General features: G+C 39.7%; 3 gene segments (V, D, J or C); all 3 read right to left on the bottom strand.

The window, feature by feature from the left end:
• Positions 1–15,374, bottom strand: part of LOC117069611 — a 314,331-nt gene that overhangs the window by 155,938 nt on the left and 143,019 nt on the right.
• LOC117069733 overlaps positions 1–15,374 on the bottom strand; it is a 95,420-nt gene that overhangs the window by 37,002 nt on the left and 43,044 nt on the right.
• Positions 2,053–2,624, bottom strand: LOC117069744. The segment is given in 2 exon segments: positions 2,053–2,477; positions 2,564–2,624. Coding segments are annotated over 2 exon segments (456 nt in total).

Below are 15,374 nucleotides of genomic sequence, written 5' to 3'. Positions count from 1 at the left end.
ATTTATGTTATTTTTAGTTTCTAACACACACACCCACACACACAATATCTTGAATATTTGAACAGAAGTTATGTGTGAATATAAGATCGTATTTCTCTGAAGCAAATATTCAGGAGTAGGATATTAGGGTCAGGTGTTAAGGGCATATTTGATTTTAGAGAAAATTAAAACTTATTTTCTTGAGTATCTGTTTGATTATGCATTCCCATTAGCAATGATTTAGACTCTAGCAACCCGGCATGCTCACCGGCCTTGGTGTTATCTGTATTTCTTCTTAATTTCAGTCATTTTAAAAAGTGTGTGGTGGTGTCTCATTGTGGACTTGATTTCAATTTCTCTAATGGAGATTCCTGTTGAGAGCCTGGTTATTTGCTTCTGTGTCGTCTGCACATCGTCTTTGATGAAATGTCTGTACAAACCCTTGCCTAATTTATCCATCGGTTGTTTCCTTTTTATTCACAGTTGAGTTCTGAGGGTTCTTATTATAATTACATTGGTGGTTATATGACTTGCGAACAGTTTTTCATCTGTAACCTGGCATTCATTTTCTCATAGTCACTTGAGTAGAAAAAGTTTTTAAATTTAATGAAGTCAACTAATATCAATTTCATTTATTGATCATATGTTACATTTCAATTTTAAAATCATTGGTCAACTCTTACTTATTGTATATTGTGTCCATTATGTCATGTCTCATCATGCTCCCACCTTCTGCCATCCCATCCTTCTAAGTCTCCAATGTCCATAATTTCTCTCTACATGTCCTTGTGTACACACTGTTTACTTCCCTCTTATAAGTAATAACGTGTGACATGTGACATTCTGTTTGTGAGGTAATTCACTAATTATATTGTACCTCAATTCTATGCATCTTGCTGCAAAAGACACAGTTTCATTCCTTATTGTGGCTGACAATTATTAAATTGTGCATACACGCTATATTCTTTTATAAAATCATCCGTTGGCGGACACTCCGTTTGACACATGTGCTACTGAGAATAGTTTTATGGTAAGCATAGAAGTGTGGGTATCTTTTTGAAATAATGGTTTATTTTCCTTTGGGTAGTTACCCAGTAGTGGGATTGCTGGACCAAATGGCAGGTCTATTTCTAGTTTTCTGGGAAATCTCCATACCATTCTCCATAGAGGCTGTACTCGTCCACATCCTCATCAACAGTGTCTAAGAGTTGCCTTTGTTTTCCATCCTCACCAACATCTGATATTTTTGAGTTTTTAATAATAGTCATTGCAACTGGTGGAAGATGATATCTTATTGCGGTTTTAATTTGCATTTCCCTGATGGTCAGTGATGTTGAGCCTTGTTTATATATTTATTATCCATTTCTATGTGTTCTTTTGAAAATGTCGCCTGGCTTGGTGGCTCACGCCTGTAATCCCAGCACTTTGGGAGGCTGAGGTGGGTGGATCACGACGTCAGGGGATGGAGACCATCCTGACTAACACAGTGAAACCCTGTCTCTACTAAAAATACAAAAAATTAGCTAGGTGTGGTGGTGGGTGCCTGTAGTCCCAGCTACTTGGGAGGCTGAGGTAGGAGAATAGCATGAACCCAGGAGGCGGGGCTTGCAGTGAGCCGAGATGGCGCCACTGCACTCCAGTCTGGGGAACAGAGCACCAGACTCCATCCAAAAAAAAAAAAAAAAAAAAAAGGAAAATGTCTACTCATGCCCTTTGCTCATTTTAGTGGTTTATTTGGTGCTTGTTGCTGTTGTTGTTGTAGAGTTGTTTGAGTTCCTTGAAAATTCTTCATGTTAGTTCCCTGTCATAGGCAAAGCATGCAAAAGTTTTCTGTCATTCTGCAAATTGCCTATTCACTCTGTTATTTTGAAAAAAAATCTTTAGATTAATTAAGTCTCATCTGTCTTTTTTTTTTTTTTTTAGATAACAGGAACCTTTCCTGCTGAATCGTTGTCAAACAGGAAACAGCTTCTGCTTGCAGGAACCACTAGCAGGGGACACGCCATTTATTAGTAAAGAAGAGGGAGGAAGACAAGGGTCTGAGTCAGATGGGGATAAGAAGCCCAGACCCTGTCAGGAAAAGGCATCTCAGCTGCACTTTCCTGTTCTGCATTGGTGGGGAGGGAGCACCAATAAGAAGCAGCCTGGGTTCTTGTACAGGAGGCGCCCTGGGCTGTGTCTCTGTGGTCTCCGTGCACAGTAATATGTGGCTGTGTCCACAGGGTCCATGTTGGTCATTGTTAGAACCACCTGGTTTTTGGAGGTGTCCTTGGAGATGGTGAGCCTGCTCTTCAGCGATGGGCTGTAGTATTTACCATCATCCCAATAAATGCGTGCAAGCCACTCCAGGGCCTTCCCTGGGGGCTGACGGATCCAGCCCACACCTATACCACTAGTGCTGAGTGAGAACCCAGAGAAGGTGCAGGTCAGCGTGAGGGTCTGTGTGGGTTTCACCAGCGCAGGACCAGACTCCTTCAAGGTCACCTGAGACCAGACCCCTGTGGAGAAAGCATAAGAAGATGAAGCCCACAAAGAAAAGAGCAGATGTTTTACCCCTGAAGTCGTCCCTGACCACAGCACTCACAGGACGGGACAGTTAGCAGCAGGAGTGTGGAGCAAAGAATGTCCATGGTGGGGCACAGCAGTCACTGAGCCAGGCCCGGTGCTCAGCTTTTCAATCGTGAGGAGGGTGGAGCTGGTGGAGATTTGCATCCCTCATCTGAGCCCTACTCTATGGGGTGCACTCAGGTCTCAGGACTCAGTAGGGGAGTGCATCTGTGGTGAGGCGCAGTGAGCCCTCAGGTGTGGGTGTCCACATGTGCTCTCCACTGGGGACATCGTCTCATTTCAGGACCGTGGCTCTCAGTCAAGGCTGTGACACTCCTGCTTCCACAGACAGGATCTTCTTGGATGCTCACGCAGGGGACGTGCAGCCTTCTGGTTTCAGTCCTAGAGGATTAGACTAGAAATCAAGAGAGCTGCCGTTCTTCCTCCCTTCAAGAGAAATGACGGTGGGCATCTGGGAGAGAAGGAGGCTCCCCACAAGCATTCTGATCAAAATCCTCTTTGATTAGGGGGAAAGTGATGAATTTTTATTTAAAAATTTAAGAGAATAAATAATAAACATTTACCAATAATTACATAAAGAAGTGTGTCTGCACACAGCTGCATTCCTATAGGAAAGTTCCAAGAATAATCGATGCTGTCCTTGTGCCCTGTCAGCTCTGTGGAGAGAGCAGGCTGCAGGAATGACTTCCCTTTTCTCAGCCCATGAATGAGCAGATGCTTTGGACAAGGGACCTGGAAGACTTCTGCGGGAGCAGCTGGCTGACTGGTGCAGCCTTGGTCTGCACCTGCACTGGATGTGGTCTCTGTGTTTATAAGGCCATGGAGACTCATCATCCCAGGTTCAGGGAGTTAACTGCAGAGTTATATTCACTTGTGTTTTTCTTAGGAACAGGAAAGTTCTGAGTTATAATTGATACAGTGGGTGGTCTCCTTAGGGTTGGACGTTGTTGAGCCAAAGAAGACAACCCTAGATTGTAGTCAGAGGTTCCCTGGCTGGTTCCTTGCTCCATCTGCTCCTAAATGGGACTCTGTCTTGGCTGAGTTCTGAGATTCTCCTGTGGGTCCTCTGCTGTCCATGCAGCCCAGAAAAACAAGGTCTGGCGGTACTGATTCTGAGATGCCTGGTCCTATGTCTGGCTCAAAGCCAGGAGCTCAGCCAGTCCTGGGGGCTGGAACTTGGATCTTTCCTATGAGACCTCGCCTGTTCACTATGCATCCTCTCAGTAAGGTGACAAGGTCAGCTCCACAGACATCACTGCAGGCGATTTTCAGCAAACACAAATGTATTTCGACTATATAATTAAGGAATCATGTTCATTGGGATGTGACTGACATATCCACACACACACACAGACACACACACACAGCACACACACATAAACAGTATGGATATTCATTTACACTTCCCAAAAACTGGACATATTTTGTATTATTCCTGATGTGTTCATGGAATTCTGAGGTTTGAATAAAAAACTAAAAGATAACATTTTCTATAACCAAACTTACAAATGAGTAAGATGAGAAAATGGGGTCAGAAAAATCAAGATGGAGTTATTACCTGCAGTCTAATGGTGGTAGGTGACATAATGGAGCTGTGATGAGACAGGTTCTTAGTCACAGGATGAGATAGGAGGCCTGCACAAGATCGAGGTCATACAGACCTTGCTGATAAAGGTGACAGTAAAGAAACTGGCCAAAGCCCACTAAAACCAAGATGGCAACAAATGTGATCTCTGTTCATCCTCGCTGCTCATTATATGCTAATCATAATGCATTAACATGCTAAAGACACTCCCTGCAGCGCCATGACAGTTTCCACTGTTTCTCTCACTCATATCCACTCACAGTCAATCTCTCTCCTTTTCCATGAATCACCTTCAAATATAGCAACAAAGAAAACCCAGCTCAGCCCCAACTCCATGGTGAGTCCTCTGTGTTCAGGGCTGATCCCCAAGTGGAAGTGCCTTGGAATTCAGGGCTAAGGCTCCTCTCTCAGAGCTGCAGGGTCAGGGTTGGGTTGGTTTTCATCAGTAGAGGGAGGGCCCTACTTGCATGTCTCCTACTACATAGCAGCTCTACGGTGGGCCGCTGGAGGAGTAGGCTGTATCTAAATTAGAAGATGGTGCCCTGCAGAAGTTTGCTGACAATGATGGTATTTGGAAAACGTACTGTCTTATGAAATTGTGCTGTGATAAACACTTTGTCCTGATCACTCTATTATATTTTAAAATATTTGTATATATTATGTTCTGTGGGAGTCAATATTTTCTCCATTTACAGATGTGGAAGTGAACCCACACATGGAGGGGGCTCTGTATGCGTCTAGGAGCTCATATCTGGGATGAGTGGACGGACCCCAGTGTCTGGCCCTGTGCTGCTCATCAATGGCTCTGACTTCTCCCTAAACCAACTCCAGGACAAAGCTGGATGTGCCCGGTGTGGTTTTCAGAATCCACTTTCTGGCCGGGCGCGGTGGCTCAAGCCTGTAATCCCAGCACTTTGGGAGGCCGAGACGGGCGGATCACGAGGTCAGGAGATCGAGACCATCCTGGCTAACATGATGAAACCCCGTCTCTACTAAAAAATACAAAAAACTAGCCGGGCGACGTGGCGGGCGTCTGTAGTCCCAGCTGCTTGGGAGGCTGAGGCAGGAGAATGGCGTAAACCCAGGAGGCGGAGCTTGCAGTGAGCTGAGATCCGGCCACTGCACTCCAGCCTGGGCGGCAGAGCGAGACTCCGTCTCAAAAAAAAAAAAAAAAAAAAAAAAAAAAAACAGAATCCACTTTCTGGAATAAGAGCACGTGTGATGTCACCGCACTCCAGCACTCACTTGAAAATATGGAGAGAACTAGGGCCCAGGGACATTCATTTTCAGGTACTTCTGACATTTAATGTATTTTTCTATCTTGCTGTTACTCCTTTCTTGTCTAAGTTTCCATTTGTTTGCTTGTAATACATTTTATGAGGCTTAATTGAAAGATAATAAACATATATTTAAAATGTACAATAAATAAACATGATGTAACTATCATTATCAATAAATTGGACAAGTGAATTTTCCTTAACATTTCCTCTTGTTCTGCTGTATTCCTCCTCCTCTCCCCTTCCCTTCTTCTACCATTTCCCCAAGCAATTACTGATCTTCATTGTGCTAATTTAGATACATTTTTATTTAGCAGGATTTATAAAAATGAAATAACATAGTATATATTCTTATTTTTTTGGCTTATTTGACTCAACATAAATACTTAGATATTTTACCTTGTTGTTCTGTGTATCAGGCATTTATTTATTATAAGTGATTGGTAGTATTCCAGTGTATATATTTACCATAATTTGTTTTTCTATTAAGCAGCTTAACTATATTTGCATTCTTTTAATACTCTTGGTCTTACCAAAAAAAACCTGCAACTCAGCTTCGAAATGTACTTAAATGGGGAATACACTTTACTTTTTTTTTTTTTAACAACAAGGACATCAACAATAACAGATAAACAGAGAAGATGTTATTTTGCAAATTTTATTTTTATTTATTTATTTATTTTTATACTTTAAGTTCTAGGGTACGTGTACAACGTGTAGGTTTGTTACATATGTATACATGTGCCATGTTGGTGTGCTGCACCCATTAACTCGTCATTTACTTTAAATACTGGAAGTTTTAAGATAAACATCAAATGGAAAATCTAGGGAAAGGCAAGTTCTTGTAGAGAGTAACAAAGCCAGGGTATGAGCTGAACTGGGGCAGAGTCTGGCATGTAAAACATAAGCTATTTCAAGAGAAACATGCACACACACACACACACACACATATATACGATTACTTGAAGTCGAGTGTGGTAAACATGTTGTAGTGTGAATTTCTCAGGGACCACGTACTGAAGAGCTTTTATATCCTCTTGAATTCCTTTTCCCCAAAATGGGGACATTCACAAAAATCGTTCTTTCCCAATGTGTCTGTCTGTGAGAGAAAAAGAGCTCACACTCCGAAATGCATTGAGATCCACCCCCTTTATCCCCACTGCAGAATTAAGATATTACTCTGCAGGAGCAAGCTACAAAAGCCAGTTATCTTAGGGGCACTGGAGTAATCTTTTAGGAACTGAGATGGAAAAAGAGGTCTTCACCTAAATTTCATTAAGAAGTATCTCCCCTCCTTCTTATTTAATCAGAGCCTTGATATGAAGGTGAGGTCAGCGAATCTGGAAGATAATCACACCAAAATAGAACATTGGAGCTGTGGGAGGGAACAATTGGGGCAAACAAGAGGACTCCATCCCAGAAAAAAGGACAAAAACAGAGAGACGAACATCTCATCTGGAGGAAGTTCAGAAACACTCGGAAGGTCACACCCAGACTCAAGGTCACAGTACGGATGCAGGAAAGTTCAGGAAGTCTCCCTTTATTCTATTGCCTTCAACCAATTTCACAATTTTCAGCTAAATACAACATTTTAACTCACCTGAAGGAGCTGAAAGAGATTCTCTGGAGGAGGGAACAAGGTGAAGAGACAGAGCCAAGCAGGAAAGAAAAACAAGCTATCACTGGAGGATCTGAAGTCTCTGGTGGACACAGAAGAACAGACTTCACCTCTGACGTTCACTGCAAAAGAAAATGTCAAATGTAGCTCTGAGAAAATCCACAGATGCTCCCACAATAAAGGCCCAGCAAAGTTAAACTGTGGTCAAACACAGGCAGAAAATGCATAAAATGAAATAATTCGCCAGTATCAACCGTCCAACTCAACATATCTGCTTATCAGCACAATTATTAAATATATTAATGAGTAATACCAAAGTCACAATAAACAAATGATCAGAATGAGATTTGTAAATGATGCAGATATTATACTATCTAATTAAATAAGATATGTAAAGTAACTATAATTCACATGTAAAAATCTCTTAAAGAAACTGTGGACATAATGCAGGACTAGATAGGGAACTGAGAGATGAAAATACTAAGAAAGAATCAAATGGAAATGTATAAGAAATCAAAAGCAATGCAGGATAAACATTGAGCAAGCTGGGCCGGGCGCGGTGGCTCAAGCCTGTAATCCCAGCACTTTGGGAGGCGGAGGCCGGCGGATCACGAGGTCAGGAGATCGAGACCATCCTGGCTAACATGGTGAAACCCCGTCTCTACCAAAAATACAAAATATTATCTGGCGAGGTGGCAGGCGCCTGTAGTCCCAGCTACTCGGGAGGCTGAGGCAGGAGAATGGCCTGAACCCTGGAGACAGAGCTTGCAGTGAGCTGAGATCCGGCCACTGCACTCCAGCCTGGGTGACAGAGCGAGACTCCGTCTCAAAAAAAAAAACAAAAAAACAAAAAACAAAAACATTGAGCAAGTTTTAGGCACACTCCTCAGTAGAGTTGGCTCAGCTTTTAAATGAAACCATGTGCTAAAAATGTTACTAGAAATTTCACCAAGCAAATTGCAAATATTGCAAATGAAAAGAGAGTGAAGAAAGTAAACATTAATATCAAATAGTATAGTTTATGTACCTTTTAAATCTGAAAGGAGAAACTGTAGATACAGAGACAGTACTTGAAAAAATATAGCTAAGAACGTTCCCAGTTTTGTGAACGACGCTGAACTACAGATCCGAGAGTGACAGAGAACTCCAAGCAGAGGAAACACAAGCAGACACGGGCACACACACACCACATCCACCACGGACAGAGTGATGTACAATAAAAAGCTCTCACCTCACACACCACATGCACATTTCCTCAAGTTTATACTTTACTTAGCTGTTTTAAATGTATGTGCATTTATAGTATTAAATAGAAGCCTAAAATTAAAAATGCATTATTCTATGCGTAAGTTTGTCTTTTTTCACCATGATCCAGTGCATGGTTTGGTTCAAATGAATGTAACTATGTTCTTAGGAAACTCACTATTTCAAATAAAAATGGTATTTATTCCTGGCTCTGTGTTGAATCATTTGTAACGTGTGCAAATAAATCTTTTTTAATTAAAGGATTTTTTTAGATTTGGCACATAATAACTGTTTATATTCGTGGGGTACAACATGATATTTCTATACCCGTGTGGTATGACCAAATCAGAACAATCAGCAAATTCATCAGCTTAGATACTGACATTTCTTTGTGTTGGTAGCATACAAAATTCTCTTTTCTGGCTCCTTGTAAACATACAATGTATAATATATTTTTAGCTGTAGTCACCCTACTGCACTGAAGAACACTAGAGTGTATCCCTCCTGTCGACCTATGATTGTGCATTTGTTAACAAGCCTCTTCTTATCTCTCAGTCTCCTCCCATTCCCAGCATCTCATAACCACTACTCTATTATTTACTTCTAGAAGATCAACTTTCTTCAACTTACACATTGTATGGAGAAAATACGGTATTTATTTTTCTGTGTCTGGCTTGTTTCACTCAACATAATGGTGTCCAGTTCCATGCATGTTGCTTCAAATGGCAGAATTTCATTTTAGTGATGAATAATATTCCATTGTTTAAATATACCACATTTTATTTATCAATTCACCTGTTGATAGACACATATGTTGATTTCATATGTTAGCTATTGTGAATAGCACTGCAATAAACATGGGTGTATAGGTATCTCTTCAATATTAGTTTTTTTTTCTTTTAATTATCTAGATAGATATATACTCAGCAGTTGGAATGCTGAATTATATGGTAGTTCTATTTTTTCCCATGATGGTTGGACTGATTTACATTTCCACCAGTAGTCTATAAGAATTTCCCTTTTGATGTACCCAGCTAGCTTGTTATTATTTTTATTATTTACCTTTCTGATAACACATTTTCTTGCAAAGATGAAAGATGAGAAGACATCTCATTGTGAATTTGCATTTTCCTGAATATTAGTGATTTCTAGCAATATATATATGTGTATGTACTAACATATCTATCTATCTTTCTACCCTTTTTCATTTCTTTTGCTTAGAGGTATGTATTCATGTTATTCACTCATTATATCACATTATTATTTGCAGTTGAGTTGAGGTTATTTTATATGCTTGATAGTAATCTCTTGTTATATAAATCATTTTATTTTATTTTATTTATTTATATATATATATATTTTTTTGAAAAGGAGTCTCACTCTGTCGCCCAGGCTGGAGTGCAGTGGCGCGATCTCGGCTCACTGCAAGCTCCGCCTCCCGGGTTCAGGCCATTCTCCTGCCTCAGCCTCCCGAATAACTGGGACTACAGGCACCCACCACTACGCCCGGCTAATTTTTTTTTTTTTTTTTTTAAGTAGAGACGGGGTTTCACTGTGTTAGCCAGGATGGTCTCGATCTCCTGACCTCGTGATCCACCCACCTCTGCCTCCCAAAACTGCTGGGATTATAGGCATGAGGCACCGCGCCCAGCCAATAGTTTTCAAATATTGTCTATCATCTGCAGGTTCTCCCCTCACTCAATTGTTTCTTTTACTGTGCAGGAGCTAAACTTTCTTGAAAGAACCTGGACAGATGTGCCGAGGGGCTGTGGAACACTGGAGGGGAAGAGATGGACACAATATTCAGAACCAGGTGAGCTCTACTCACCATGTGGTTTGGTTTCTGAGTTTATGGTTTGAACAGATGGAGAAGAATTTGTCCAGGCCTTCTGGGAGGTAAAGAATTTGAAGGGAGAACGATATAACTTATTAGTCAAGTAAATGAAAATATCATAATTGTGCATATGTTCTTGTAAGTGGGGGTAGCTCAGCAGTGTGTGTTCATCCCCAGAAAAGAGAAAATGATGTCTGCTGTGAAAATTTTGCTTAACTTTTGACATATGTGGTGATTAGTGACAACTGAGCCTGGATACTAGGTCATGTTATAAGGCTAGTGGGAAGACTCAATAGAAGAAAAAGTGTCATAGCAACAACAACAACAAAAAATGAAGCATCAAAGATTTAAGTGAAATGGTTTCGAATATTACTGCTAATGAACATGCCAAGAAAATGCAATTAACATAACCAGAAGAATAATTCATGACCACTCGCGGGTCTCATGTTGAGATGATATAAAATGTCCATGTAATGGCTCATCACCACCCTCCTAAGATCATTCAGAGGAAAAGCTAAGAACAGAGTGTGACCTTACAGGAAGTGGAGGCCAAACATTTGAGGAGAGGGAGAGGCTGTGTTGGATTTGTGAGAAGTAGAAACCTGAACTCTGCAGAGAAGCAGCAGTGATCAAAGGCAGTGCTGAGTCCACTTGAGTTTAGTGGTGAATACAGGAAAGTTGGGTTTCTCTGCCCTCATTCAGTTTCTGCTCTCAATGCACTCTTGGAAGCTCGGTTGTGAACATTGGGAATCTTCCTAAAACTCAATCAAGGCAAGCAATTTTTCACTGAAGAAAGTGGTAACCATTTGGGGGTAATTAAGCTTAGGTTATAAAAATTAGTTATTGAAACCTCAATGTCAGTCCCTAGTAATTTATATCATAACATGCTCAGCCCCATCAACGGAGTCCTCTTATCCTATCAGGGACGGGAGTGCATGTGGGCACGTGGGGCAGTCATGGAGACCAGGGAGATGGTCTGTTTAGGCTTTCCCGGTCCTTCAGAGAATTGCAGAGTCGCCTCCTCCCCTATTCCCACCAATTTCCATATCTGTGTGTGAACCTGGAGGATGTCATTGCCATGTCTCTACATAATAGGAGTCAAATGGGGCTTGAAGCTGACATGCTGGGTGTGTCAGTGTAGAACTGCGTGAAGAAACTACCTGCATACATGAACTGTTGCATTATCCAGGCCTGGAGCCTTTCACATCTAGCCTTTTCATTTCATTAGTGATTTTCTGTATTGTTTAGTCAGTTCAAATGTTCTTTTAAACTTTCTACTGGAATAGCCTCACACAATAATCTAGAGACATAAAGGTTAAAAAATAACTTATTTGGAAATTAACCCAAGTTCCAGGTGAGGTCTCTGTTAGTTTGTGGTGATAGAGAGACAGGGAGAAGCATGGCTGGAAACTATGACTGTGCTCATAAATGCTTCATGTTAACAGGGAAGACTCTGGACACCCAAGAGGTTTAGACAGTCCCACTGAGAACCTCGACCTGATATTATTTGTTACGATTCACCCCTCAGAAATAAAACTCTAGGTTAATGACTAAAATTGCTGTTACTAATGTAAGATTTCCTTTAGAACACGGTCTTCTATCTGATGTAAAATCAGCCCAGATGGCAGAATTGATTGTATTTATTAGAAATTCCGATTTGTCTAACTAGGAAATAAACATGTTTTAGGGCAGTGCATGGCTTTGGGATGCTTCATAAACAAAAGAGCACCTAACATATTCTGGAAAACCCACCAAAATGGGCAAGTTAGGGAATTCTTAGAAGCGCTCCTTTGTCCCAGATTCCTGGCAAATATAAAGGTGGAAGTCAATGCAAAAAGAGATAACATTTAAGCTAGGAAAACTACCACACCAGATCATATTCTCAGAAGATAAAGCTGCTGAGAGAATCACAGATGTTATCACAGATGCTATCAAAAATATCAATGCTTAGCCACTGATCTTAAATACAAATGAATGAAAAAACATCATTATCAACTTTGCTTAGATAATCTGTGCCAGATTATTTCAAATGAATATGTGTTGCATTTCAACTCTACAATTTATAGACAAATTGGTTATCAGATTAAATTGGTTATCAGATTAAATAAACACTTTGAGGAAACAGCAGAGGCTAATTCTTGATGAGGAGTGATGAGCTAGCCAAAAAGTCCTGGAAGAATCCTGACATTGGGACCTAGACAGAAATCAAGCCATAGGGCCCTTTGGACTCATTTAGGTCAACTTTCCTCAGTTTCCACCCTTAAGTGGATATGAATGTATTTTATTTATCATCCATCTGTGTTCTCCATGTCTTGAAATGATTCCTTTCACTATGTTGGCCAGGATGGTCTCGATCTCCTGACCTCGTGATCCGCCCACCTCGGCCTCCCAAAGTGCTGGGATTACAGGCATGAGCCACCGTGTCCGGCCCATATCAGCCCATTTTTAAAGGGGTTATTTGTTTTTTGCTTTTTGATTTGTTTGCGTTCTCTATAGACTCTGGATATTAGGGCTTTGTGGGATGCAACGTTTGTGAATATCTTCTCACATTCTGTAGATTGTCTGCTTACCCTGCTGATAGTTTTGTTTGCTTGCTTGTTTGTCTTACTGTGCAGAAACTCCTTAGTTAATTAGGTCCTACTTGTCTATTTTTGTTTTTGTTGCAACTGGTTTCGGATACTTAGCCAAAATTTTTTTGTCAAAGCTGATGTGGATGAGAGTATTTCCAAGGCTATCTTCAAGGAGTTTTATGGTTTCAGGTCTTACATTTAACACTTTATTCAATTTTGAGTTAATTTTATGTATGTTGAAAATACATGTCCAGCTTCAATCTTCAACATATGGCTAGCCAGTTGTACCAGCACCATTTATTGATCAGGGAGTCCCTTCCTCATTGCTTGTTTTCATCAGCCTTATCAAAGATGAGATGATTGTAGGTGAGCAGCCACACACCACTCAGAATGGCTATCACTAAAAGTCAAAAAACAGTGGAAGCTGGTGGGACTTTGGAGAAAAGAGAACACTTATATACTGTTGATGGGAATATAAATTAGTCTTGCCACTTTGGAAAGCAGACTGGAGATATCTCAAAGAACTTAAAACAGAGATATCATGTTATCCAGCAATTCCAATACTGTGTATACACTGAAAAGTAAGCAAATAATTCTACCAAAACGACACATGCACATGTATGTTCATTGCTGTGCTATTCACAGTGGCAAGACATAGATCAACCCAGATGCACATCATTGGCAGATTGAATATAGAAAATGTGGTACATATACAATATATAATACTACACAGCCATGAAACAGAATGAAATCATGTCCTTTACAGCAAAATTAATGGAACTGGGGGTCTTAATCATAAGCAAATTAATGCAGGGACAGAAAAACCGCATACCACATATTCTCCTATGTGGGAGCTCAACGTTGAGCACACATGGACATAAATATGAGAATGATAGACACTGTGGACTGCTGGTGGGGAGGGAGGGGGTGATGGAATCTGTATTCTAAACCTCAGCATCACTCAATAATCCCATGTGACAAGTCCACACATGTCCCCTCTGTATCTAAATTATAAGTTGAAACTTAAAAAAAAAATCCTTACATGAGAGCTGGCTGGAAGCACCGAGAGGACACTTGTGGAGATGGACCTGCTCCTCACCCTAACTTAAGTGCTGGAGATAAATGTGTGCACATTTGCCAGAAACCCTCAAACTGTACATTGAAGATCTATGCATTTTTGTATATGTTAATTTTATCTCATAAAAATAGACAATTGTAGGAAAATATTTTACATTGAAATTAAAATCTTAATAACATGTATATGAAAATTCAAATAGAAAATGTAAATGTGATTATTACAAAAATTGTTTAAATGCATTTAGCTATATCTACTAGAATAAAAGCCCAGAAAAAAGAAAGACAAAGGTGACATCTTAAAAAGAAAAATTAATAAACACACATTTCACAGATAAGTAAAACATGGCTAAAATATGTGGAACATTTTATACTACTAGTTATCCAAAGTTAATAAATTATTGATATAATATTCTAACCTGTTTTATCAGGATAAATTACTAATATTTTGTGTAAAATTATAATTGGGTACAGCAGACAGGAAAATAACAATATTTGTAAGCACATGTTCTAAATGTTAATATATTCTCAATGTTGGCCCAGCTCTTACACCTTAAATTTATAATTATATCATGGGTTTGTTTGGAGTCCTAGGAAAAATTAATTTTAAGAGGTGACTTAAAGGAATCATGTCCTATATGGAGATATTAGTATCTCATCTATACAGAAATTAAAATACATAATACATATAAAGTCCTAATAAGAAACTCTGTTCCATGGAAAAGGGCTTATCGTATTTGTTTCTGATACATTTACTGTTAAAATTACACCTTCACAATGTTTTAGGAAATTAAAGCAAAGCTTGATGAGTTGATGTGTGATATTGCTTGTTTAGTACAACAGCGGTGTGAGGATAATGAAGAGCCCTGTTGTCCTGAGGAGATGGCCTAATCCAAGGTGAGGGAGGCTCCAAGTCGTTGCGACTCACACGTGACACCTGCTTCTGCCTGTCCCGCAGCCACTCCCAGAAGTCTTCAGCAGACAGGGGTGCAGATGGGCCCTCAAGATGATCAAAGGAGATCTGGAACTGAATAAAAAGATAGTGATCTCAGATAAATTTTAAAAATTAAAATAAAAAAATTTATTTTAAATTCACAAATTATGGTTGTTTATATTTACAAGGTAAGAAGCAATGTTATAATTTGTGAGTACAATATGGAATAACTAAGATAATTAAGAAATGATTAAGATAATTATCATTCATCACCTCAAATTCTTATCATTTATTGTGACAACCACATTTGAAATGACCATTATTTAACAGTAGTTAAATGAACAAATATAAATCAATTGGTGTAAACAATTAAAAATAACCAAAATCAATTATCGAATACTCTAATAATTTACATTTAACTCATCAATAAGTTTTATTTTTAGGACATATTTTTAGAATTATTTTATTATAATGTTTACTGTGAATTCCTACACATATATGCGTAGGTCTGTGTATTTATTCATTTTTCTTTCTTTGTCTTTTTTTTTTTCTCTGAGATGGAATCTTTCTCTGCTGCCCAGGCTGGAGTGCAGTGGCGCCATCTTAGCTCACTACAATCTCTGCGTTCCGGGATCAAGTGATTTTCCTGCTTCAGCCTACCAAGTAGCTGGGATTAAAGGCGGGAGTCAG

This window comes from Trachypithecus francoisi, unplaced genomic scaffold (assembly GCF_009764315.1).
Source record: "Trachypithecus francoisi isolate TF-2019V2 unplaced genomic scaffold, Tfra_2.0 Lachesis_group3, whole genome shotgun sequence".
Lineage (NCBI taxonomy): Eukaryota > Metazoa > Chordata > Mammalia > Primates > Cercopithecidae > Trachypithecus > Trachypithecus francoisi.
This window is presented reverse-complemented; position numbering and strand designations above follow the sequence as displayed.